The sequence below is a fragment of the Lepidochelys kempii genome, chromosome 10, assembly GCF_965140285.1.
Source record: "Lepidochelys kempii isolate rLepKem1 chromosome 10, rLepKem1.hap1, whole genome shotgun sequence".
Classification (NCBI taxonomy): Eukaryota; Metazoa; Chordata; order Testudines; family Cheloniidae; genus Lepidochelys; species Lepidochelys kempii.
In genome coordinates this window covers 46,330,887-46,358,249 of record NC_136389.1, presented here as the reverse complement: position 1 = coordinate 46,358,249, position 27,363 = coordinate 46,330,887, and the positions used below count along the sequence as shown (strand labels likewise).

The window sequence follows — 27,363 nt, the reverse complement described above, 5'->3', positions numbered from 1 at the left end:
CATTGGCGTTGTCTCGTCCCGCCCGATGGTGAATCGTGAAGGCATAGGGCTGCAGAGCGATATACCATCGCATCAGCCTGGCATTATTGTCCTTCATCTTATTAAGCCACTTCAGGGGTGCGTGGTCCATAACCAGTATAAAGGGGGCCCCGAGGAGGTAGTAGCGGAGAGCATCGACTGCCCACTTAACGGCTAGGGCCTCTTTCTCCACGACGGAGTAGTTCCGTTCTCTGGGGAACAGCTTCCGACTGAGGTAAACAATCGGGTGTTCCTCCCCATCCACCTTCTGCGAGAGGACCGCCCCAAGCCCAACGCCTGAGGCATCTGTCTGGACAATAAAGTCACGATGAAAGTCAGGGCTGAAGAGTATTGGATTGCTACACAGCCGTTCTTTGATAGTTTGAAAGGCCGTCTCGCACTCGTTGGACCAATGCACCCGGCGGGGACTGTCCTTGGTCAAGAGCTCTGTTAGCGGGGCCGTAATGCTTGCGAAGTGGGGTACAAACCGCCGATAATAACCAGCTAAGCCCAAAAATTGACGTACTTGCCTCTTCGTGGTCGGCACCGGACATTCCTGGAGTGCTTGGACCTTCCCGATGAGGGGGCGGACCTGTCCCCGGCCCAAGGTGTACCCCAGGTAAGTGGTTTCCTCCCGCCTGATTCGGCATTTTTTCGAGTTGGCCGTAAGCCCGGCTGCGCGGAGGTCCCAGAGGACTGCCACTACTTGGTTATGATGTTCCTCCCAGTTATTGCCATAGATGACCACATCATCTAGGTAGGCCACCGCGTATTTCGTGTGTGGTTGCAACACCTGGTCCATCAAACGCTGGAAGGTTGCCGGGGCCCCATGTAGGCCGAAAGGCATCCGGGTGAAATGGTATAACCCTGAAGCGGTGGCAAACGCGGTCTTCTCCTTGGACCTGGGATCCAGGGGGATCTGCCAGTACCCTTTGGTGAGATCTAAAGTGGTGATATAACAGGCCTCCCCGAGCCGGTCGAGGAGCTCATCGACGCGGGGCATCGGATAGGCGTCAAATTTTGAGATGGCCTTTACCCTCCGGAAGTCAATGCAAAACCGCTGGCTCCCATCGGGCTTCGGTACGAGGACGATGGGGCTCCGCCACTCACTCTGGGAGGGCTCAACAACACCCAACTCCAACATCGCCTGGACTTCCTCCTCTACGGCCTCCCGCATTCACCTAGGCAATGGCCGGGTTGTCTCTTGGACCACCACCCCGGGTTCTGTCTGGATCACATGGTAGGTGAGTGTAGTCCGCCTGGGTTTCGTGGTGAACGTCTTGGGGAATGCTCTCACTAAGCAGAGTGCCTGTTCTCGCTGCTCGACGGTGAGTGTCTCTGCTAGCTGGGGTTCACCATTATCTGACTCCTCGGGTGGTTGGGGCCCCAGTTCCGGTTCGGGGGGATAGGGGGCCACTAGGAGCCCTTCCCGGTCCTGCCAAGGTTTTAAGAGGTTTACATGATAAATCTGCTTTTCCTTACGGCGACCAGATTGCCGAATCTCATAGGTTACCGGCCCTACCTGGCGGAGGACCTCATACGGACCCTGCCAGCGGGCAAAAAGCTTTGATTCCTCCGAGGGGAGCAGGCGGAGTACTCGGTCCCCTGGCCCGAATGATCGAGCCTGGGCACCCCAATTGTAGTGCTGCTCCTGGGCTCTTTGGGCAGTGTTTAAGTTCTCCCTCGCGAGCTCGCCCGCCCACACCAGCCGCCCCTGCAGTTGTAAGACATATTGCAAGAGACCCTGTGTTGCGGACGGGTTGTGTTCCCAAGTCTCCCTCAAGAGGTCCAACACCCCGCGGGGTCGCCGCCTATAGAGGAGCTCAAACGGGGAGAACTTCGTGGACGCCTGTGGGACTTCTCGAATCGCCAGTAGTAAAGGAGAGAGCAGCTGGTCCCACTGGCGGAGGTCCTGGGTGGGGAAACGCCACAACATTCCCTTCAGGGTCTGGTTAAACCGCTCAACCAATCCGTCAGTCTGGGGATGGTAGACCGAGGTCTGCAATTTCTTAATCCCCAATAGGGCGCATACCTGGCGGAACAACTTAGACATGAAGTTGGTCCCTTGATCAGTGAGTATCTCCCGTGGGAGGCCCACCCTTGCGAAGATCTTCACGCGCTCCGCAGTGATAGTGCAGGCGGTGATACTTCTTAAGGGGATGGCCTCCGGGAAGCGGGTGGCGTAGTCCATCAGGACGAGGATGTATTGATGGCCCGCCTTGCTTTTTGGGAAAGGCCCAACCAGGTCCATTGCTACCCACTCAAATGGCACACCTACGACTGGTAACGGGACCAGGGGGGCCTTCTGACCCCGGCCGGGGCTGCATGTTGGCAGTCCGGGCACGACGCACAATACTCCTTCACCTCACAGTGGACGCCGGGCCAGAAGAACCTGGCCAGGACCCTGGCCGCAGTTTTTTCCTGCCCTAAATGGCCGGCCGCCGGGATGTCATGGGCCAGCTTCAGGACAGCCCGACGATGGATGCGGGGGACCATGAGTTGGGTCCGGACCTCTTGGGTCTGGGGGTTTCGGTCAAGGCGGTAGAGCCGCTCGTGGTTGAGTTCAAACCTGGGCCATTGGGTGGTGCGCTGCGCCTCCACGACCTCACCATCCACCCGGGCCAGCTGCTCATAGGCAAACCGGAGCATAGGATCCTCCCTTTGATCTCGGCTAAAGTCCACCAGGTCAGGAGGGTGACCCGCCATTTCCAGGCCATCCTGCCCGGGGGCGGGGCCTGGTTCAGCTCCAGAGTCGGAGCTTGAGTCAGGTCCTGTCTTCTTCTCAGGCGGGGCTCCCTCGAACGCCTCTTTGGTGGGTAGGGATTGGAGCACCTCGACGAAGTCTGGCCAGTCACGGCCCAGGATCACTGGATAGGCGAGGGATGCCGCCGCCACATTCATTAACTGAGTTACTCTGTGCACCATGATGGGGACCCGCACCATGGGGTACGATTTTACGTCTCCGTGGATGCACTGAATCCGTACTTCCCTGACGGTCCGCTTGGTGTCCAAGAAGAGCGCCTGGCGGACAAGGGTCTGCCCATAGTCCAAATCGATTAGACCCACCACGGGGACCCCGGCGACTTCCATGGGAGCTGTCAGTTTGGCCACGGAGGGCAGATGGGCCCGTCACTCCCTGGCGCACACCAGGCCAAAGTTGCAATCCATTGCAGGACAGCCCTGTTGCAGATGCCCATACTCACCACATCGGAAACAAGGTCCTACCTCTGGGCGCGCCGGCCACATGGGGGCACCAGTGGGGCCGCAGAGTGGGCTGGGGCCTGGTGGTCAGGTTAAGCATCCAGGGCCGGAGACTGGTGTTGACTCGGGCTGTCGGGAAAACTCAGCCCTGCCGCCTTCTGGTCGTCCGGTATGGTGGGGTGCGTTGGTTTGGGAGGTGCGCTCCCTCCGTTCAAGTTTCTGTGCATTGAGTTCAGGGTTTTCTGGGGCAGGCAGCCGGTCCTATCGGGGACTCAGCCTCGAGAAAGTCCTCCATAAGCGCAACGGCCGTGCTCAGACTTTGTGGCCGGTGCCGTAACACCCAAGCCCTCCCCTGGGGTGGGAGGATGTGCACGAATTGTTCAAGGATGACCTGTTCCGTCACCTCAGCTGCGGTTCGATGCTCAGGTTGGAGCCATTGGGTACCCACGTCCTTCAGTTCCTGGGCCACCGCCTGGGGTCTGGCGCCCGGTGGGTAGACCTTTTCCCGAAACCATTGCCAAAAGGTTTCTGCGGTAATGTCGAAGGCATCCAAGATAGTTGCTTTCACTCGAGCATAAATGTGGGCCTCATCATCTGGGAGCCCACGGTAAGCCTTCTGGGCTAGCCCCGTCAGATATGGGGCGAGGAGTGTCACCCATTGGTCAGGCGCCCAACCAGCCACTGAGGCAACCCACTCGAAGGTCACTAGGTAGGCTTCCGGGTCATCCTCAGGCCCCATCTTGGCCAGATGGATTGGTGGGGCGGGAGGGGTCGGGGTGGCTGCCCGCTCCGGTTGAGCACCACCCTGGCCCGGCCACAGGGTTGCAAGCTGCTGGAAGCACTGGGTTTGTTGTTCCTGGTGCTGGGCCCCCAGGGTTTGAAGCAACTGCTGCTGGTGGGCGCCCAGCTGCTGCACGAGTTGGTGCTGCTGCTGTTGCTGGCTCTCAGCGAGGAACTTGATAAGCCTTTCCATCTCCATCTTTCCAGTATGGGAGCTTCAGAGGCGCCCTCGCACTAACCCCTTTCGGCAGGGGTTGGGATCTATGCCCACATTCTCCACCACTTGTGACAGGTTTCGGTCGGTCCTCCAAGCCCCTAGGGGCGATGGAGAGCTATGGTCTAACTGGCAGGCCTCAGCCACACCTTCCGGGCGTTGGGGAATTAGCGGGGAAGGTGTGCCGGCCGGAGTCAGTAGCGCCCCCTTCAGGCAGGGGAGTGCCGGCACGAGTCAGCAGCGCGCCCCTCGGGCAGGTTGGCCGGGGTAGGGGAACACAGGCCCACCCAACTCCACTGCGTTCCAACCCAGGGCCCTGACAGTGGCGGGAGGCAAAAGTCCCGCCGCTGGGTCAGCGGGGCCATCCGCGCCCGCTGACCAAACACACCCAGCCCACGGTGCAGTTCGGCCCCTGGGCTACTTCCTACCCGGTCTCTCAGGCGGGTCGCTCCGGTCCCTCCATCTCATCCGGATATTCCGCTGCGGGCAGCTCCGGTCCCTCCATCTCGTCCGAGTATTCCGCCGCGGGCCACTCCCGCTCCCCCTCTGTATCGGACTCACGCTGGCCCGGGCTGCGGTCAGGTCCCTCCAGGACCTCTGGGTATTCAGCAGCTGGCAGTCCTGGTTGCCACAGGCCTTCCTCCCGTTCAGGCTCCTCCTTGCCCAGGGCTTCGCCTGGGTCAGCAGCAGGATCGCGAGGGAGCAGCCTGTGTCTGTCTCCCTCCCTGGTGCTCTCCTCACTGGGCAGAGGGCCCCGCCCTTTGTACTTCCTGTCCCACCCTTCCCCTTCCGGGGATTGGCAGAAGCTTGGTCTGGCCCCGCCCACCCAGGCTGAGAGGGTGGCTCTTTACCCTCTGGTTCGGAGAGGAGCCACCCTGGCTCCCTACACACCCCTATTCGTTGACAGTTCCCCATTAACAACTACATTTTGAGGTCAGTCAGCTTTTAATCCCCAGAATGTGCCGAACTGAATTCATTTTGAGCCCTAATGCCAGACCTGCCTTCCCTGGTGCCTTCCCTGGGCCTAAACCTATGGCCAAGATGACTGATTCAAAACAACAACATTGCAACACTTTTATAAGAAATCGCAATCCTCACCATAAGAGGAGCAGCCTCCCACAGAGCCCCTGGCTCCACTTAGCCAAACTCCTGCGATGTCACCAGTGACAAAGGGTACATCCCAAGCACAGCTTATCCTGTCGCCAAGAGAGCTCATTTCAATGGAAACCAGGAAGTCCAGTAGGTAGACAATGGGCCAGATTCACTGCTGGTGTAAGCAGATACAATAACACAGTTAGCTAGTTGTGAATGTGTCCCGGTGAAGTTTGTCAGTGACCTGGGTCTCCTGGCCAGAGTTACGTGCTGCAGACAGTGTTTGGGGGCAGTGAGCTCCCAAGAGCACCCAGTCCAGCCCTTGGTCCGTTGGTGGTGGTTGAAGTGAAGCCTGCTTTAGGTTTTCATCTCTGATTCATTCTGAGTCTTCTGCTCTTTCCCCAGACTGATGTGCTGCTGCAGCTGGATTTGCATTACACCCAGCTGGGCACCAAGCAGAGGGCTTGCGAGAGTCTGCAGAAAATCCTCCAGAAATCTCTGCTAGCAAAACTGTTCAGCCCGAAAAGCTCTGCAAACCCATCCAGCATGGCGGGCCAAGAGGCTGCTGCCACCATGTGCCCCAAGGATGCCCCTGCTGTGACTGTAGCCCATGAGGGCCCCACCTCTCTGACAGCAGAGCCCAGACACAGCTGGCAATGTAGCAGCCAGTCAAACATATGCAGCGAGCCGGAGGAAAACGATGAGAGTGACCTGAGCAGCCTCTGCTCAGCACTACAAAGGACTGGCCCAAGGCAGGATTGTCCTTGACGTGGGGTGAGTTCATCTCACTATCAGCAGACTGTATTTCAAGTTACAAACCAGACAACTCCCATAATCTGTATTCTAGTCTGAGCTCTTCTCCAGTCTGGCGTGGATCACAACCAGATGGTCAAGGCTGCTGTTGAAAGGGTTTCTCCTCTCATCCCATTAGCAGGGAGTCCTAGTGAGCTTTACCTGATTCACAGGCAAAGCTATAAGCTGTTTAAAACAAGGGCGTTCTGCAGATGGGTGATTTTACTGTCCACTAGACAGTGTGACTGACATGAGTCATCACATTCCCGAACAGCAAATGTCATTCATTTACAGCCAGTGTTGGCAACTGAGCTGCTTGGAGAGTCACACTTTAATATACAAATGTCTATATCAAGCACTGACAAAACTGTAAGAAATGGTAAGTGAAGAGACCCAAGGACCTTGCAGGCATGTCTGATACAACCACAGATACAATTAAAAAAGTAAACAGTTCTCTCAACTCTGTATAAATATTACAAAGAATTAACAAATGACAAAAGTAAAATTATATGACTGTGTAGCTGTGTTCAGTATGTGATGCTGAAATGGTGTTAGGCTTTTCTATCTAATAGGAACATGCAACAAACAATTGTACAATAACGTATATTTGTGTTTCTAAAGGATATATTTGATCTTTGTATTTGGGATTATGTTCATTTTTCTCTAAACCACCTTCTGATATCATTTTGCAAATGCACATAATTTTAATGTATTTTAACATATTTATTACATTGTTTTTCCCCTGGTTCTAACGTGGGTCAGAGTTAAAGGTTTTGTTATATTCTAAATGACAGTGTTTGTGGGATGCGTCTGATGTAGCTGGATGCTTTAACCTAGTGTTCTCTAGTGTCTGAGTGGTTTTGGGCATCTGTGGGTGAGATTCACAAGGGGGATTTAGACATCTAATTGCCACTACAGGTGCGTAGGTCCAACATTTAGGCACCACTGGCATTCACAAAACTTCTTCTCAGCTACCACCTAACCCTGGGGTGTCCATTGCCAAAGTCCCTAAGGTGCCTACATTTTAGTGGGTGGGCAGGCATACAGAGTGTGCTTTCTATTAAATATTCTTTGGAATAAGGGCCTGGCATGTGGGTCTCCCTCTTCCCAGGTAGGTGCTATAGCTACTGGGCTATGAAATCATTCTCACTCTCTGGCCCACTGAATATCTAACTATTCCCCTTTGTGACTGCGAACCTGTGTATTAAGGTGTGGATTTTCTTTCTAGTACTTAGATAACATGACTGCAGCCTTAACTGTAAATTGTCAGTTTTCCTCGTGTGGGAATTGCTTGGTGTTTTCTTTTTGAAGAAATGAAGGACCCTTCCAGTGTAGATTGCACGGCTGTAGCAAATGATTCACCTAGCGGGAAGCTCCCCTGTGCAATGGCTGTCACAGACTGAAGATACCAGTTAAATTTCATGTAAATCCTATTTTGAGGGCTGAAGAGATCCATAGGCCTTGTGCTGCCTCTCTGCAGAAGAATGAGGGGTGGATGTTCAGCTGCTATATAGCTCCACTGAAGTCTGTGTGCTGAGAAGAGAGACAGAAACCAGCCTTTGTGCACTGAGCAGCGGTGGTGAGAGAGGGAGCTCTGCTGAAGCGCACACTCAGAGCATCATGCACAATGCTTGCCACAGCGTACAGTCATGTCTTACCAGGGTGATGGCAGCCACCAAGTCCCCCTCCTCACCCCCCGCCAAGTCTGAACGTGGGCCTTCAAGGGGCTGTCTCCTGCAGCATGTGACAGTGACTTTGTAACGTGTGGATGGCATCCTGGAAAGCAGCTCAGCACATCACAATACCATTGGGTGGGCAGGCATGTCTGTCTATCTGGTGTAGTTCCTTGGGATCTGAAGGCTGATTAGATATGTTGGGCCACAGCAAGCTCTGTGCCAACATCTGCTGCTTACATACCAGAGCATGAAAAGCCCAAGGAATTATTGGGCAGGTTGGATAGGGTTGCAGGATGTTGTAGGTCACATGACATTAATGGTAATTGGGGCTTGGAGTTCTTTTGCCGGTGACTCAGTTTTGCTTGTCAGACACCAAACTAATAGTAAGTTTAAAACATTCATTAAACTCCCATAACGAAAATTAACAGAACCTGGCCCTATGACTCTGTGCTAAAGGTGCAATGTTTCCTGGGGTCGAGAGTGTCTGAATTATTGTTAAGGTAGCCTGACACGTCCCATTATAAGACCCTGTTTTCATTTGCTTATCACTTTGCCAAACTTTAACCTTCTGAACTGAAATTTTCTATGCAGGGTTTCTGCATTGGGATAATTTTTTTTACTTTAAGCTAAACCAATGCAGTCATTTCCAAGAAAGAAATTAGGGAAAAATACAATGTTTTGTCTATGTTAAAAAAACAATTCTTACAACTGTTTCATTGAGAAACGCTAGTTACTCCGGAGGGAATTCTGCACCAAAAAATTAAAAATTCTGCGCACAGTATTTTAAAATTCTGCAGCTGGGGTTGACCACTGGTGGTTTGGGGCAGTTGGGGCGGGGTGGGCTGGTGCTTGGGCTGACTTGGGCCAGCTGGCAGCCCGGGAGACAGGGCAGCTGGGGCGGGCCAGCCAGTGACCTACGGTGGCTGGGGCAGGTGGACCGGTGCTCGGGGAAGCCCGGTTGGAGCTCCTCCAGCCACAGTGAGGGGCTTGGGACTCCAGCGAGTGGCGGGGGGGGGGGGGGGGGAAGGGCGGAAGAAGGGCCGTGGCTGTGGGGTTAGCCTCCTCGAAGGAGGAGTTCACGTGCCACCCATGGGAGTGGAACATCATGCCACCATAGCTACCCTGAGCATGCCGCTTCCTCAGCCTGCCGTGTATCTCCAAGTCAAGTGCCTGTCCTCTCATCCTCCATCACTGCCAGAGCTCCCTCTGTGCCTGATGTACACCCCTTAGTCCTAAACCTCAGCACCCCCTCCACCGCCTCTGAGCCAGAGGGTGAGAGGGATAGAACCAATGCAGGAAGGCAGAATTCAAAGGCTGGGGAAAGGGTTGGATAGCAGCAGACAGGCAGGAGTCAGGATGAAGGTGGGGGTTCCATAGGAGCAGAAGGAGAGTGGGCCAGGACCCAAGGGGACATGCATGGGCTGAAGGTACATGGACTAAAGCGTCTATCCTACTACAGCACTTTGCCCTCCAGAAACTGGTACTGAACCCAGGATTCCTGAGTCTCACCCTTCCTCTGCTGTCAGCAAACACCTTTGAAACCCATCAACAAAGTGAGTGGCTCATTGTGACGTTCCCCTGGTGTTATCTGGACCGGTGATCTGCTAGGTCACTCCACAAAACTGGGCTCTCTATGGCTGCTACTTTGAACCCTGTTGTCTTGCCTCACTCCTGAGTCCTGCTTTCCTGCCTTGCTCCTGGTTCCTGCTTTCCTGAGTTGTTCCTGATCCTTGCCCCGGTCTCTGAATCTGTCTCTGATCCTTGGTGGAACTCTCTAACTCTTATTCCAGCTCCCTTGGCTTGATTCCCAACTCTGACTCCTACTCCAACCTCTAGACCCGGCCATCAATGTCTCGGCCCTGACACTAAGTACTAAGCATTTCTTTATAGTAAGTTAAACAAACGTATATAACCTGCACCTGGCACCTTGTTTTCTTTATTTCTATTATGTCAGCCCAAACCTTAAATAAGCTAACACTGGTATTTCAAAGGTCACCACAAGTTTAACACAAACAACTCTTCTTTCTCCTGATCGCATTCTTTGTGGTCACATGTCTTGGCCTATCAATCATGCTAATATCCAAATTTAATTTAAAACCATATTTCATTTAAGTCCGATGTGGGCCTATCTTCCCAGATAGGATATTGTTTTAGTTTTGATGGAATAACAAACGGATCCAGAAACTCAAACATGACCCTGTCACTTTAAAACACTAAAGAGTTAAGGTTCAAGAATACAGAGAGCTCGACCTGCTTAGTCCCCTGGCAAACACACCATTAAAAATCTTTCTAACCTTTTATTAAAGGTACAGAAAAAGATCTCAAAACAGTTAAAGCATTTGAAATGTAAAGTAGCAAGACTATCATTTTAACAATATCCTTTATTTCCTTTCCCTTTAGCCACAGATAATTTTTAGAAGGAAAACACCACTGTCTGACCATCTTTTAGATGATATTAAAGACGGTAACAACAGTCCTTTTTGGGGAAAAGAGGAAATGTAGTTGAGATTATTCACAGATTAATAGAATCCAAGGCCAGAGGGACTATTATGATAATCTAGTCTGACCTCCTGTAGAGGGCAGGAGCTGGAGATGTTGCTGCTGTTGTTAAAGTCAATGGTGTATCCTACAAGATGAACATATACAAAAGGGAAGAGAAAAGAACAGCAAAGAGAGAAAATGCAGCTTCTGTCTCTGGTGTTGACCCTCACTTGTAACGACTCTGCTGGAGGAACTCCAGCACAGCACATGGTCTGATTAGCCACTCCCAAGATATACCAAACTTGTACCAATGTCTAGCTGTTTAGGACATTGCTTTTAGCTGCCTTTCTGATGACAGGCTCCCAGCAGTGTAGCAAAATATGTAGCCTTGGCCAGTTAATCCAGACTCTCATTAAACAGCAGCTCCCATTGGCCTGCAGCAGCAAACTGCAGCCACTGGGAGCCACAATCGGGTGAATCTACGGACGTGGCAGGTAAACAAACCGGCCGGCCCACCAGGGGCTTTCCCTGCACAAGCAGCGGAACAAGTTTGGGAACCACTGCAGGAGGCAAAAGGAGAGGAATAGGAAAGAGAAGAAATAAGTTGCCGAAGGACACACATGGGAGTGGCGGAGAGGCGGGTGATGATAACGTGAACCAAAGTCTCACATCTCAGGTGGTGTTTGGGAGTTAGCTGGAGCTGGTAGACTTGGCAATGCCATCTGGGTCCCACTCTCTGCCCTGTGCTGGTCAGAACATTTCTCAGGATAAGGACAATGAAGGCCACCCCAAAACAGAGTAGCAAAGAAGTCCTCCAGGCAGCCTAGAGTGGCTGCAGAGAAGCAACCAATCAGGGGCCAGAAGGGCTATATAAAAGACAAGCAGCAGAGCAGAGAGTTCAGTTCCTGCCTGGAGCTTGAAGAGGAAGGACCAGGTGCCTGGCTGAGTAGCAGGACTGTGGACAGGTCAAGGTGGGCAGCCTGAGCCCAGAACCTGGCCTGACCAGCCAAGGGCACCAGGATGGGCCCAGCTGGTCTGGTTGCAGACTGAGCCCAGGGAGGACTGTTGAAAGGACCACAGCTGCAGGTACTGAGATGGGCCTTGTTTGGGTTGTTTATGAAGGCAGGGCCAATGGAAAGAAGCCTTAGAGCCCCACACCAGGACTGGGAAAAGAACCTGAGACTGTATACTCTGGAAGGGGGGATAGTAAATGAAGCTTAGCCAGAGGGCTGAGTTGCTGAAGACCTGGTCAAAAGAACTGTGATTGCAGGCACTATCAGCCAGGGAAGGGGGCACTTGCGAAAGGCAGGTGCCGACCCCTTTGCATCTTGATATAGCATTTTAACAGTTTTTTTAATGTAATTTTTTACATATACCAATAGGATAAAATTATTTAGGATGATTATGATTCAAGTCAACCACTAATTTGTAGGGCTGGGAGAAATTTCTTCTCTGAGCAAGCTATAAAATTACTGGGAGTTCTCATGCCTTCCTCAGAGACAAGGTATTGGACAAGATGGACCATTGGGTTGATCTGACATGGCAGTTCTTATGTTCCTAAAATTTTTCTTGATACTTGAGAATGGATTTGAACACACTGAAATACCAGGTAATGGTAAATTATTCTCTGTGGACACACAGAGCCAAAGGTCTATAAAGTATGGAACTATAAAAGGTGGACCTTCATCCATCACATTTGCACATGAAGACCCAGCAAAAGGATATGTTTATGCATTCTTGCCTAGTTTGCTAATGTATGGGCATTCTGTTTAGCCCTGGCACTGCAAGGAGCTTTGGAAATGCCAAATATTTCTGTTCTCATCAAAAATGAAAACAACCAAAGGGATCTTTTTGAAGTTATACCAAACTAAAGCTGACAGTGGGTTTAGAAAAGGGGGGCGGGGGGGAATCATGAAAGTCAGCATGGTTAGAAATGAGAGGGAACTGAAATGCAATCCTACCAAAGTACGCTCCAGCAAGCAGCTCCTACACTATTGAGGGGCATATGCCAGTCTAAATACACAGAGACAGAAGCAGTGTTTGTGCCATGTTGAATCACGTAACTTATGTTTTATTAATGAACAGAAATGAAATTTATTGATATCGCTGTATCTTTATATGGTTCCACTATTCTTAACTTCTTTAAACAGTCATTTCACATCCCGTTCTGCCGTTATTAATCACTTGAAATTACCTCAGTGATATTGGGTCTCAGAAAAGTATTTTGCAAAAAGATGAGACATCATGAAACACTGAGATTTTTCTCTCATCTTCTAGATGTAGACAATTTTATTCCTTATCAATGACAATTTCAAATATAATGGTCATCTTACATCTTGACAAAGGATGAAGACACCCTTTGAAGTTATCGACCAAACTCCACACGCACAAAAAGCACTGGCATGACTTCTCACCATGATTAAGAACTAAAATCTCTTTGATAATTCTGCCTTTGCTGAGTTTGAGTTTCTTGCCACAGTGTCAAGCTGATGAAACAGATTTGTTATTAAACATTACAAATAAACAGTGATTGAAGAGGCAAGGTAGAGATTTTGGCTATGACTTTCCAGAACCTTGAATCAAAGAACGGACTAATAAATTACTGCATTTCTGCAGCCCAGTGTCTCCCACAATTATTGACATTTGGGCGTGTCTCCTCTCTCTACAGCTTAGGGCGGCAGATCAAGAGTTTGAGCCACATGATCTGACCATGTCCCCTCAGCTCCTGCTTGCTTCCAGTGTGTGGGTAGCAGTTTTTACAACTCCCACCTTCATATCTGCCTAAGATGGGGTTTTTTGTCAAACTTTGGGGCAGTGGTGAGCAGTGATCTCCCCGAAAGCTCTGCCTCATGCCATTTCTGGAACTCCCTGGAGCCTCAGCTGCAGTGCCTCTCTGCTGGCTCCTCTGCACCTTCCAGCCAAGCATGGCAGAGCAACCTAAAAAGCACTGAATGAAATCAAATGTTACTCCATCTGTGAAACTGCACTCTTAGGCTCAACAGACAGTGGGTAACTTGTGCCCAGCCTGCACCCAGCCTCCCATCCCTGACTCTTTTAGGTCCCGGGGCTATGAGTTGGACAGGAAAGTGGCATCCCCTACCCACCAGAGCAGCTGTAACTCCAATGTGGAAAAATGAACCGGAAGTCTCAGGGCAGAACAAGGAGTGGCTCCAAGGACAAGGAAGACCTCCAATCAGCTGACTCAAAGTAAGTCTCAAGGAGACCCTGGAAAACAGAGAGGCAGCCTTGTGGAGTCACAAATCCTAAAATGGATCCTGAACACCCTAGGGGAAGAAGCAGGTCTCATAAGCCAGCCCACACTCCTTCCCAGTTTGAACAGTGGGGCCCTGAATGTGTTTCCCCTCCTGACTCCCATGGGGAATCTGAAACTGCAGGCGAGGAGTCAGAAAGAGATCCCACGAGAGGATTTCAGGCCCTCAGCAAGGCTAGCCACACAAGGTCTCACCAGAGCCGTGACAGAGCTCATACACTGCCTAAGTGAGCAAAAAACCCCACCCACCCAAACCACACTAAAAAATCATCAGAGCAAGCAAAAAAGGGGTCCACTGGGTCATGGCGTGTGGACTTGTTGTAGGCAAATTCGGCATGGGGAAAAAGTGCCAGCTAATTGTCCTGGTGGTAATTTAGGAAGCACTGTTGATTTTGCTCCAGGATCTGACCCTCTTTGCCTGACCATTGGTGCTAGGGTGGTAAGCAGTTGAGGTACCTAGGAGGTGCAGAAATTCCCTCCAAAGTGGGAAATGAACTAGGACCTCCAGTTGGATACTATGCTTGTGGGCAACCCATGAAAGTGACAGATATTTTCTGAGCAGTGGGGAGGCAGTGGGATGATATCAGATGCACCATTGTCATCAGGAGATCAACTACTACTAGTATCATGGTGTAACCTTGAGAGGTGGTAGCTCCATGTGGCGTTCATCAGCACAATGGCCCAAGGCTGAGGTGGTGTGGGCAAGAGCTGAAGGAGGCCCAGCAGTTTCACAGGGAGGGTTTTGGTCTGGGCACAGAGGTCACAACCGAAGCATGGAGAGCCAGCCACCAGAAACTCCTCGACACCAGAGCCTGGATCTTGAATTGACCAAAGTGACCAGCCAGAGGAGAATCGTGGAAGTAAGCAGCAGCTGGTGGGACAAGACCAGACCATGAGGCTGCAAAACTCTAATCTGCCTCCTTGAGCTGCAGAAAGAGGAGGGCAGCCTAGAGGTCAAGAACTGTGGGAGATGCAGCTAGCAGAAAGAAATTTTCTGTTCTGGCTGAAGATTGGGGGGAAAAATGAGGCATGTACACAACAGCTGAGGCACTGACATAGCTGCTGTACTGCTATGGGACTGGCCTCAACACCCACCACTATCTCTTGGCTCCCATGACAGTGCTTTATTATGGAGAGGCAGCAATCCCTTTCCATAGTTAAGATGGCAACCGATTCAAAGCACTTTAGCACATTCTTAACTGCACGCTCACGAGCATCCCATTGAAAGGCCACTGGAGATTGTGGCAGTGGGTTAGAGGGCAGTTAGAGTGTATGGCACCTCTGGCAGCACAGGAGGGCTTGGGATTGTAGGATGAACCCACTAGTTGAGTGTTTCTGATAAAATGTTGTATGCAGTGTAGTTGTAGCCCTGTCAGTCCCAGAATACTAGAGAGACAAGGTGGGTGAGGTATGAAAGCTTCTCTCTCACCAACAGAAGCTGGTTCAATAAAAGACATTATCCCACCCACCTTGTCTCTCTGATAGAATGAGCAGTCATGAAATAGTTAACAATGACATTTAATCTTTACTTTTCAGAGTTAACCCATTGTTCCAGGCTTTTTTGCAAAGTTGGGAAGACAAGTCTGCATCTCTTACACTCAGCTCACATTTTCAAGGTCTGCTTCACTGCCATAAAGGCCAGAAACATATTGTAAATGACATCTTGGGCTCTGGGGCACAATTCCTCAGTAAGGGGTGGATTCCACAGCAGCTATACATGGCATGCTGGCTATGGGCACTATCACTACTGTTATTTCTGGCTCTGCATCACTGAGAGGATGCGTGTGGACAATTTCACACATTCTTTTAATAAAAAGAATTCTGTGCATTCACACACACATGCACGTAGACACACATGGCCACAGACAAATAGGTACTGCCACCCCCCATGGACACAGACACACACTATATGCACATACACCTACATAAATACACAGCTTGTATAAACATACAGTCATGCGCCTATATTTATACAAAGATGGGCATACACCACACATATACAGACACACAAACACACTAAATTCTTCCTATGTCCCAGGAGCTCAGTGCTATCAACACCTCCCAAATATCTCTGATTCACCGGAGTTCAAGTTTTAAATGTGAAGGTGAGGATGCATATATCTTTTCTTGAAGGAAAGGACCCCAATCTCTCAGCCTCTTGTGCTATGCAAACTGAACTGATAAAACACAAAGCAACACTTCAGAGAGAAGAATCTTCCCAACTCATAAAGAAGCTGCCAGCTGCTTCTAGAAGCTCATTAACATCGATTATAGCCTCACCAAAGGGTACTTGATAAGACTGAATGAGAAACCTGAAGTGAGAGGCTTTGAAGATACAAAGCCCCAAAGTCTGTAAGTGAGGCCTCAGATTCTCAGAGATAAAAGCCATCATTAAAAAGGCATAAACAAAGGGCATCACAACTGTGCCACTATGTCTTCAGATTAAGAAGGATGAAATAACCTTTTACATAATGCCATTAGCATTTCCAGGGAAAACAACAGCATTTGAGGAGGTAGAAAAAATGTATTTTCTTATCATTCAGAAAGGCCAAAGGTATTTATCTGATTTAATAATAAGCAACACAGAAAAACAGGCAGCAAGTCTGAAGTTGGCTATAACCTCCTAGTGACTTGGAAGTGTACTCTATATCCAACCCCTAACATACAGGATGGGGGTCTCACCAATAACACAGGCCTATATGTCACAACCCTCCTCAAGGCCTGTGCATAACTGGAGTTTACTTCAGGTCCAATCATATTAGCTGCTCCAGGATTTGCAGACAGGCTCCTTCATGCTCATTAACTTACCCCATAACAAATATTCCACAATGACATCCCTGTTGTCCATGAGACCAGTAACAGACACACTATGTTCAGAAGGCCTTACAAACAAAAGAGAACTCTCCAATCCTTAAGTGTCTGTCTCCAAGTCTCTTGTTGACGAGGGAAGTCTTTCCATTGCTTTCAGCTGGCTGTGGATCAGGCCTGCAATGATCCCTGGGTTTTCTAAACTCATATTCTGTGTTCCATAGACTCATAAGGCTGGTCTCTCTGGTCAGCTAGCCCCACAGTCATATAATCCTTCTGCTTGGCACACTTTTTGCCTGATGCACTTGTTGGTCCTAACACACCTATCCTAGTATGTTGGAGTGAAACAGCCGCTGATGCCTAATAACATGCCATTGTCTCTTTGGTAGATCTAATGTGAGTGCTGCAAGGGGGTGAGAGACGCACATCCTTCTTTACCTTCAGAAAAAAGCACAGACCAAATACAGACTATTTTATTCCAGATATGGAGAAAAGGGCCCTTCACTACAATCATGCCCATCAGTCCCTCTGCAGAGCCTGATGAATATTTACACAGACACAAAGATTATTAGACTTAACAGAAACATTGATGAAAAACAATGGCCCCAAATCCCTATCTAGCCACAGTCCTTGCACTATCTGGGAAGAGCCTTTTTGTGCGCCCTTACAGAAAAGGAGAGCTCAAACAGAAGTATGAAAATCTCACCGACACTCATCTCTAGGCACACAGGGCTTCACCCTGATGTGGAACACTCCTGCTACATTCATATGCCTTAGTGCTAGGAAGAGAGAGTCCTATGCTCAGACTGTGGACGTGGAGAATATTGTCTTCCCTAAACACAGATTGTTTCTTATATATTGGAGCAGGGATTGGAACCTAGGTCTCCCGAGAGGCTGTACTAACTACTGGGCTACAGAGTCAGACTCTCTCACTCTCTCTGATGAATGAATATTTCATACAAAGGGGAACTGTGTGATCAGGAGAGACTGGGAAAGTCTTGCTGTAGAACAGCCCAGTGGCTTGGGCATTGGTCTGGGTGGGGCTGGCCTTCAGCTTCCTGCTCTGCCTACTCTGCAGGAAAAACGTGAGTCTCACATGCTAGGTGAGTGCCAGAATCATAGACTTCCCTGATTCATTGACCCTGTTTCTCTCTCTCTCTGGGTCAATGAATATTTAAATATATAGAAAGTGGAACAGCTTCAACAGGAGAAATTAAGAAAGCCCCATCCCATTATACTCTTTGTTAGGGCACTCTGCTGGGAAGTGGGAAACCTGGGTTCCAGCCCCTGATCTGAACTAAGCAGCAGGGGGATCTCAACCCAAGTATACTACAGCCCAGGTAAGTGCCCTGCCCATTGGAGTACATAGCTCACCCTCGCATGGCTTAGACACCTAACTGCAGGAAAACTCATAGATGTGAATCCTGAATGGAGATAGGTGCTTAGTCCCCACCCCTCTCCTTGGCATTTCCTATTGGCTAGCTTGGGCAATTCACTGCTCAGCTTGCTGGCTTTTAAGGATCCCATTCTTAGGTGCCTAACTCTCCCCATTAATTTTCTAGGGAGCCTAGGTACCTAACCCAAGGCTGTGAAATCCCCTGCGTGGCAGAGTGCCTAAAGTTAGGTACTGCAATGCAGAGTGTATGTCCTCTTTGTCGATCAACTTCCAAGGAGTTTAAGATCTTCAGAAAGTCAATAAGCCATGGGCTCCTAAGGGACTTAGGCACTTTATAAATGTTTACCCATACGTTGGTATTTTCAAAGAAGTCTTTTTACGTTCTAGGTACCCAACTCCCAGAGAATATCAATAGGACCTGGATGCCTGACTCGCTTGGACTCCTTTGAAAAATCTTAGCCTTAGAGGAAATGCCAGCACTTTGTGAAGTGGCTGGCCTAGATTTGCCCTTTGCACCACAAGGCAGCAGTGAATAAATGGTGCCTAACACACATCCATGTTTACTTTAAATGGAAACAAAGTAGACAGTAGCCCAGCATAATCCAATAGTACTGTGTCTCAGTGCAGGAATCTTAGAATCATTTAGGGGGCAAGAACCTCAAGAAAGTCACCCTCCCCCCATATTGATGTAATTGTTTTCTAACCATTCCTAGAATAGAAGACAGTTTAGCAAATTTATCCCTTCAAAAATCAAATTTAAAGAGCATGTGTTGTCAGCACAGATCTTCCTTAATAACCAAGGAGAACTGCATGTGCCAGGGTCTCCTCCTCCGACGCCATTCCCTGCCTGATGTCCCCACCTCCTCTCGTCCTTTATTCCCCATCTACTGTCTTTCCCTCTCATTTGGAATCATTTGCTTCCTGAAGGTAGATGAAAAGGAGGGTAGGACAAAGACTCAAAATAAAAGGTGCAAGACAAACAGTGGTGCAGACAGAGTAAGGCCAGGGGGCCTATGTGGCTTGGAACATTTTATTGCCTCTGATTCCTGAGTAGCATTTCTGATGTAAAGAGTTTGGAGGAATAAATGGGAGAGAATTCTAGGCTGGTACACAGGCAAGAGAAATCTGAGCCAGGAATGAGGACAGCTGAAGGGACTTCCCATCATGGTAACCTGTAGGAGTCAGAGCTGTAAAGGGGCAGTTAGGCCACCCCTGGAGGCCACTGCAGGATTGATTCCTACCTTCTGGTTTTAGTGCTTTGTCCAATATCATATGAAATGTCTTAAGGAGGATACTTTCATCACTTTCCTTTGGAGGCAATGCCAAACAAAACCTAATACATCTCACTATCAAACACCTACTCTTCCCTTCTCTAATGTCATCCCAACATCCTACTTCTTAGATTGTAAACTAGCTGATGGATGGCAAACCTCTTAGTTTTCCTGGCCTGACTATTTCATTCTGTCTTCATCTCTTTTCAGTACCTCACTAAGCACACTATTGGCTCTCAAAAAGTCATTGCCCTCATCTCAGCAAGGTCTCTTTAATCATAGAATCGTAGGGCTGGAAGGGACCTTGAGAAGTAATTTAGTCCCGCCCTCTGCATAGTGGCAGGACATAAGAACATAAGAAGTACACCTAGACCATCCCTGAGAGGTATTTGTCCAACTTGTTCTTAAAAACCCTTAGTGATGGTGATTCCACAACCTCCCTTGGAAGCCTATTCCAGAGATTCACTACCCTTATAGTTTGAAAGCTTTTCCTAATATCTAATATAAATCTCCCTTGCTGCAGATTAAGACCATTACTTGTCCACTCTATAACAGCCCTTAACATATTTGAAGACTCTTATTAGCCCGCCCTATTCTTCAAGATCTAACATGACCAGGTTTTTTAACGTTTCCTCATAGGCTAGGTTTTCCAAATCTGTTGTTTTTGTTGCTGTCCTCTGGACTCTCTCCTGTTTGTCCAAATTTTCCTTCAAGTATGGCACCAAGAACTGGACACAGGACTCCAACTCACCAGTGCCAAGTAGAGTGGGACAATTCCTTCCCATGTCTTACATACAACGCTCCTGTTAATACACCCCAGCATGGTATTGCCTTTTTCACAACTGCATCTCATTGTTGATTCATATTCAATTTGTGATCCACTATAACCTCTAGACCCTTTTCAGCAGTACTGCTGCATAGCCAATTATTTCCTATTTTGTAGTTGTGCATCAGATTTTTTCCTTCCTATGTGAAGTACTTTGAACTTGTTTTTATTGAATTTCATCTTGTTGATTTCAGACCAATTCTCCAATTTGGCTAGGTTGTTTTGAATTCTGATCCTGTCCTCTAAAGTGCTTGCAACTCCTTCCGGGTTGGTGTCATCTGCAAATTTTATAACCCTACTCTCCACTCCATTATCCAAGTCATTAATGAAAATATTGACTAGTACCAGCCCTAGGACTGACTCCTGTGGGACCACACTAGATACCCACTTCTAGTTGGACAGCAAATTTATCTAAATATTCTTTAACCTGTTCTTTCCCCAGTTTGGCTTGCATTCCTTCCCCCTTGTTGTTAATATTAGTTTTGTTGAGTGTCTAGTCACCATTCACCTTTTTAGTGAAGACTGAAGCAAACTAGGTATTAAAGACCTCCATCTCATTTCTAATGTATTATTTCTCTGTCCTCCCTGGTGTTCCAAACTCCTCACAATTTAGTGTTGTAGAATTGTTAATGTTCTGTTTTCTCCCTCTTCCAGATCATTAATAAAAAGGTTTGATAACCAAACAGGCCTGGATGCAAAATGTCCTTTGCCACCTACTACTGGGCAGGAGACTGCAACCCTTCGGTCAGATTCAGACTTATCCAGACTGGACCATAAATTTGTGATTTGTGCTCTGCTCGCTACACTAGCTCCTCGTTGAGTATTTGGTGAAATTGAAAGGTTTGGTCCTGTCTTTAAAGCCTTCTATTCCCAAGTTTACCACAGGATGGCTTCTCCATGCTTGATCGTGACCTTCCATGGCAGCTACAGTCCCTGGGAACAATGAAAATGTCACCCTCAAGACTGAGATTCGGGTGTGCGGGAGACAATTGTGTCTTGGCACTCAGCCTGGGAATCTAGAGCTCAGTGCTGGAGAAGATTAGGATGACCATGAACCTCTGCATCTTCAGACCAGTGACAATGATGGGTATCTTGTGGGTTCGGCAAGGATCAGTTTTAGATCTATCTAAATTACATGGTGCTGGGTGATAGACACCTGACAAATTCAGGTGATAAAAAGAGGTTCCCTATGTCTCTCTCTCCCTCTCGTTTCCCCACTCTGTAGTCAGAATTTGTTGCTGTTTCACTATATGGGGTTTTGTTATATGGGAAGGCAGGACAAGGAAGTGGGTTTTGCAATTTGTTCTGAAGATGCTGAGGTTCATGGTCATCCTAATCTCCTTCTTGGCACAAGAACAAATGTGTATAAATTGGCCATGAACAAAGTCAGTCTGGATATTAGAAGGAGGTTTGTAATCATCAGAGGAGTGAGGTTCTGGAACAGCCTCCCAATAGGAGTTGTGGAGGCAAGCAACTTAATTACTTTGAGAGAGCTGGACAGATTTGAGTGTGATTGTATGACAGAGTTGCTTGCAATAGTCAGGAGTAGACTCAACAGCCCTGGGGCTCACTCTGGTTTATGTCCTATGTTCAAGTGTAGGAGCGGGGAATTAGCCTTGACACCATGGCTGGAGATGGGATACTAGGCAAGGTCTCTGAGGTGGCAATGAGCATTCTCTCTCAGGTCCTTGGCTGGCTGGTTCTTGCTCAGGGTCTAACTGATTGCCATATGGGGTTGGGAAAGAATTTTCCCCACATCAGATTGGCATTGACCTTGATTTGTTTTTTTTTTTTTAACCACCTTTTGCAGCATGTGGGTGTGGGTCACTTGCCAGGATTATCTGCGTATATCTCATTTAATCATTTGTCTGTCACTAGAGGGACCTTGAGCACTGGTTGATCTTGGTTCCTCCTATTCTCTGCCTGTGGCACATAATAGTCTAGTCTCCTGTGGGTCTTATTTACTTTGGTCTCATTTTGGTTGTTGGGTTTATCATAAGGTGGTGTTGGTGGCCTGTGAGATACAGGTCAGACTATATGATCTACTGGTCCCTTCTGGCCTTAAACTCTATTACTGGAGTCCTAGGGGCGATGATGATGATGATGTAATGCTTTGTGAGGAACACTTCATAAGGCATTGCATAGAATGTTGTGGTAAATACCCACTGACAAGATGCCATATGATGCGTTAGATTCACCTGCTATTCTTCAATTTGTGATGAACGAGAGTTTGAATCAGGTAGTTTGTTTTATTACTGATGTTTTAATCAGTGTTCTCTCTAGAGGTGTTTCTCTAGGGAGAAGTGCTTAGACACCAAGAGCAGTATGAAGTCTGAGTGAAGCAGGCTCAGCGTGAGTTTTTATAACCAGGTGTGCAGTATCTGGGATAGCAGAGAAACTCAAGGTTTGGAGCCCTACGCTGAATACACTGCAGCCATAGTCCCAGCACCATTGCCAGAAAGTGCCTCTGAATTCCCATTGTTTTATTTCTGTTACATTACAGTGGACACTCTGAGGGGGAAAAAAAAATCTTAACTTGTGTAGACAGCTTAAAATATTATGGAGCTGGAAAAGCTCTCAAGATGGCCAGAAAGTGTGATACTTCTTTAAAGAAATGGGAACACCCGTTGCCATATTAGAGACTGACGAACATTGCATTATGACACTTACAAACTACTCTGCGAACATCACCATCAGGAGAGGGAATACAAGAACATAGAAAATGCCAAGGAGGATAAAAGCAGAGGGCCATCTAGCTCAGTATCCTACCTCTGACAGTGACCAGTACCAGATGCTTCAGAGAAAGGTGCAAGAAGAAGTTATGGAAAAACCTTCCCAAGGGAAAATTTAGAGTCTGGCTCATACGCTGAAGGAGAAGGCTTATTATTGTATCCTATCTAATGTAACGGTGGATGTTGTTTATAGATATAATTCACTAGTCCCTTTTGGCATCTACCTATACCAGAGGTGGGCAAACTATCACCCGCGGGACCGTCCTGCCCAGCCCCATAGCTCCTGGTCTGGGAGGCTAGCCCCCAGCCCCTCTCCCCCGTCCCCCCTCCCTTGCTGCCACGCGGGCAGCCAGGACTGTGAGCTCCTGCCGCTGTGAGCGGCATGGTAAGGGGATGGTGACAGCGCACGCAGCGGCGTGGGGGGTTGGGTAGATAGGGGGCTCAGGGGGCAGTCGGGAGCAGCAGGTGGCTAGGGGCGGGGGGCTCTGGGGGGCAGTCAGGGGACAGGGAGCAGGGGGCGGTTGGATAGGACGGAGGCTCTGGGGCGGTCAGGGAACGGGGTTGGATAGGGGGTGGGATCCCGGGGGGGCAGTTTGGGGTGGAGGGGTCTCAGGAGGGGGCAATCAGGGAACAAGGAGCAGGGGGGATTGGATGGGTCAGGAGTTCTGAGGGGAACAGTCAGGGGGCGAGAAGTGTGAGAGGGTGAATAGGGGGCAGGGGCCAGGCTGTTTGGGGGGCACCACCTTCCCTACCCAGCCCTCCATACAGTTTTGCACCCCAATGTGGCCCTCAGGCCAAAAAGTTTGCTCACCCTGACCTATACTAAGCCCTTGGCTGCAATATGGTAATCAGCCTTTCTATTTGTTGTCACTGGCATTCGTTGTATGGAGGTTCTCACCTAACAGTGAAATGAGTGTCAAACAATTTCTAGCTACTTTCTCTTTGTCACTATGACCTCGCTCTTCAACAGCTGTACTGCTCTGAAAATAAGTGGTACATGCTTTTTTTCTAAGACACAGCTTGGAAAGCCCAGGTTTTTGCAAGCAGGCTGGTTAGGGAAATATATTTTAGGACATCTTGCAAGCTACTAATTAAAACATTATGCATATATAACGTGACTGCATGAGTCAGAAAGCATGCAGCATTTAAAAGCTGATATTTGTTTGTCCTACAGTTTAATATCTTATGTTGGCACTTCAGAGCAGCCACAGCACAACACAGTAGTACTATGACTGGTAGGACAGCATAACTGATGGCAAGTGAGTGCCTAGCAGTATAAAAAAAGGGAGGAAAACACTCTCACATCCACAGTTAGTATTCCACAGTTTGCCGATTTGTCACCACTATCTTTCCAAAAGGCTTTTGATTTCACTTGTACAGCCCTTTCCTGTTCTCATCGTCACATCCCCTAACATTTTTCCTGGGAAAAAGAATTCTTCATAATAAGCCCTGTATTTTGTTTTACCTGAAAGACCTTTTTTCCACAGCCCTTGTAATGTCTTTTCTTTCTTTTATCCTGGAGTTTGGTATTAAAAAATGGTATTTCTCCCTTGCAGCTTTTACTGAGATTGTGTGCCTTGATTCTCTGTTCCACTTTCTCTCCCCCATTAACACCACCAGCCATTTGTGTGGGCTAGAAATCTAACGAGACACATTCTGCCATAAGAGAAGGAAGTATCTTTTGACACCAGGATATTCACGTTTTACCAGGAAGTAAAGGCAAATTTTATCCAGATCTGGGGAATGTAAGGCTGAAAATGTTCTGGTCCACAGCTCCATCTCAAATTCACAAGACTTGAAGGGAGTCAGAAATCACACAAAATTTATTTGGCCACTTTTAAACTTAAAACTATAGGAAATATTTTCAAATGTAAATACCTAAAGGTAGTTGCTGAATTCCAGAGTTGGGAATAAAAACTTTTGTTTATGTACTGACCATGGATTGGGTATCTAGCATTAGTCCCTGGAGAGATGGAAAGTGGGGGAAAGATTGTCATCGAAGGAGGGGATACACTAGGATGTCCAGGCTTCCTATCCCTGTAGTAAGGGTTGGAGAGCATGCCAGCATATTTTTCCATTTGAAGCCCTGATGTGCGTAGGATAGGACCCAAGCACAGATGGGGAAGAGAGGGAGAATATAAACTTTTAGGGTTCTCTTTGGGGGTCAGGAGAATATTTAAGAGAAAGTCATTGTTAAAACAGAAAGCAGCTTTTGGAATCACAAGCTGCTGAGTCCATGGACCAATAATGTTTCATCCTAGGAGTTAGAGGAATCCCAGGTGTTACTGAAAGCTATTACCTCTTTAGGGAAGTAATGAATGTTGTTAAATACTCACCTTCTCCTGACAGCATGCACCATCTGTGAATTGCTGTGGAGCTGATCTGTTCCCATGAAGGGTTGCTGAGGGTCTATGATAAAGCTCTTCTCCCAATACTAGTATGCCTGTCTGATCAGAATGGCGTGACTATGTGGAAATCAAAGCTCTGCAGCTTGTCGGAAGGAGGGATCAGATGTGGTGATAGACACAGAGGCTGCAATAGCTTGTCTATGCAGCAGCATCAATCATACAGCAGCAAGTCACTTGCTAAACTGAGAAAAGAACAACTCTGGAAGAAATGGAACAGGCTGTGAAAGCAAACACGGGGCATTAATTAATTTTTAGATGAAGTCATGGGAGACAGGAAGATGAGATCAAGATAATTCCCTTTTTATTCATTATTAGTTGGAGCTATGGTAGAGAAGAATTTTTTTTCATTTTCTTCTGAATTTGTGTCATCTTTCCTTGGGATAAGGCCCTAGTAAAACAAGTACTTGGATACCACAGTGATGGGTGCACCACAGGGGCATAAATAAATCCTTGCTGAGGGGCTGAAAATATTCATTAGTGTGAGACTGAGACACATTTTTGTTCCACAAGAACCCTTCCTCAAGATGGATGGTGCTCAAAGAATGAGGCACTCCTCCTTCTGCTTCTTTTTCTCCCCAAAATTCACTGATTGGTCCAGGTCTTATTTACTGCACAAGATTCAAACTTTGTCCTGAATACAGAATGATTAATTGTCTCTGGTGCCCCTCATCACAGTGTCTGAGCACCTCTCAAACATGAATGGACTTATCTTCACAGCACTCCCATTTTATTAATGTCAAATGAGGCACAGGGAGATTACAGACAATCTTTTCAAAAATGTCCACTAATTTTGAATGCCTCAATAAGCAGGTGTCAAACCTAACACCTGAAGTCTTTTTAAATTGTGCTGAGCACCCACAGCGCCCAATGACTTCAGCAGGAGTTGACCCTTCTGAAAACTTGGCCCTAGGTGTGTCCAGCTGGGCACTGATAATTAGCATCTCCTCAGAATACTTGTTTGATGCCTTGTGTCATGTCACATAGGGAATCAGTGGTAGAGCCAGAGATAACCAAACTCTTCTTGGTTCTGCTACGGTGCCTGAGGCACAAGAGTATCTTTCCTTTTTGCAGCCCCGACTTCATTCACTGTCCATCCTGTGCACTGAATGAGGTGGGGTCCTGTAGAAAAAATATTGTGTGATCATGTAATAGTGTATCATTATGCATATGCACCAGGGGGCCAAATAAAGGTTGCCCAGGCATCCTAAATTCTTGAGTTTTGGCCTTTTCCTTTTCTGGTCTGCTAGCAAAAACCACCAACACTCCTGATTTTGTGGCTATATTACATTTGACTCCTGGCAATTTGAATTAATTGTCTGAGGTTTACCTACTATGTAAATTAACACAACGTTCAGACTATCTTAGCCTTGAGGACTAGACGAGATCAAGTTTTTGGCATTTTTTCCCCCTCCTCCAGATCCCATCTGACTCCATACAAAACCCTGTCTTGTTCACTGTCCATTCTATACAGGGGTCCCATGGAAAACAGTAGGTCCAATATATAAAATGGGATGACCCATGCAACTATAGACTGGCAGTCATAGTGGTCCCTTCTGGCCTTGGAATCTATGCATCCCGGTTCAACCCCTTCCTTCAAGGGTTATGCAGAGAATAGGAGCGCTTGCATTGCTCTCCACATGGTCATGACATTTGCAGTTCTGTATTAATACAATGACTATAATCCAATCTCATGCTTCAGAGATTCAACCCATCACTGACTTCTCCCCCTTCCTCCCCTCCCCCCACATCGGCTGGATGTATTCAGGTGTTTGTCTGATTGTTTGTGGCTGGCAGTGGGACGCTAGATGGGGTGGACCAGTGCTGAGGTGGTAGAGAGAATCCTTATTCTTAGATGCAGAGGTAGTGGGTCTTGGTCACATGGTCAGGGTCAAACTGATCACCAGATTAGGGGTCAGGAAGGAATTTTCCCCCAGGCTAGATTGGCAGGCACCTTGGAGGGTTTTTGCCCTCCTTTGCAACATGGGGCATAGATTGTCTGCTAGAAACATCTGGGTGTACCCTACCTAATTCCTTGCCATTACAGGGGACTCAGACATTGGTGGCACTTTGGGATCTCCTGTTCTCTGCCTGTGGCTCACAACAGTTTAGCCTTCATTGCTAGGGGATGTCATGAAAGCTGAAAGCATAACGGGGTTCAAAAAAGAAGTAGATAAGTTTATGGAGGATAGGTCCATCAATGGATATTAGTAGGGCCCTATCAAATTCACAGCTATGAAAAATGCATCATGGATTATGAAATCTGGTCTCCCACCATGAAATCTGGTCTTTTGAGTGCTTTTACCCTATCTTATAGCGATTTCATGGGAGACCAGTATTTCTCAAATTGGGGGTCCTGACCCAAAAGGGAGTTGCAGGGAGCTTGCAATGTTTTTAGTG

At 48.1% G+C, this 27,363-nt stretch overlaps 1 protein-coding gene and 1 long non-coding RNA gene across 2 annotated transcripts in view; one reads left to right on the top strand and one right to left on the bottom strand.

The window, feature by feature from the left end:
- LOC140918547 (mucosa-associated lymphoid tissue lymphoma translocation protein 1) overlaps positions 1-7,303 on the top strand; it is a 68,625-nt gene extending 61,322 nt beyond the window's left edge. Inside the window, exon 15 of the mRNA XM_073363254.1 lies at positions 5,711-7,303. Coding sequence (XP_073219355.1) covers positions 5,711-6,073 — 363 coding nt within the window. The 3' untranslated portion in view covers positions 6,074-7,303. The remainder of the gene's footprint in view (positions 1-5,710) is intronic.
- LOC140918548 (uncharacterized) overlaps positions 1-27,363 on the bottom strand; it is a 45,898-nt gene that overhangs the window by 10,616 nt on the left and 7,919 nt on the right. The window lies entirely within an intron of this gene.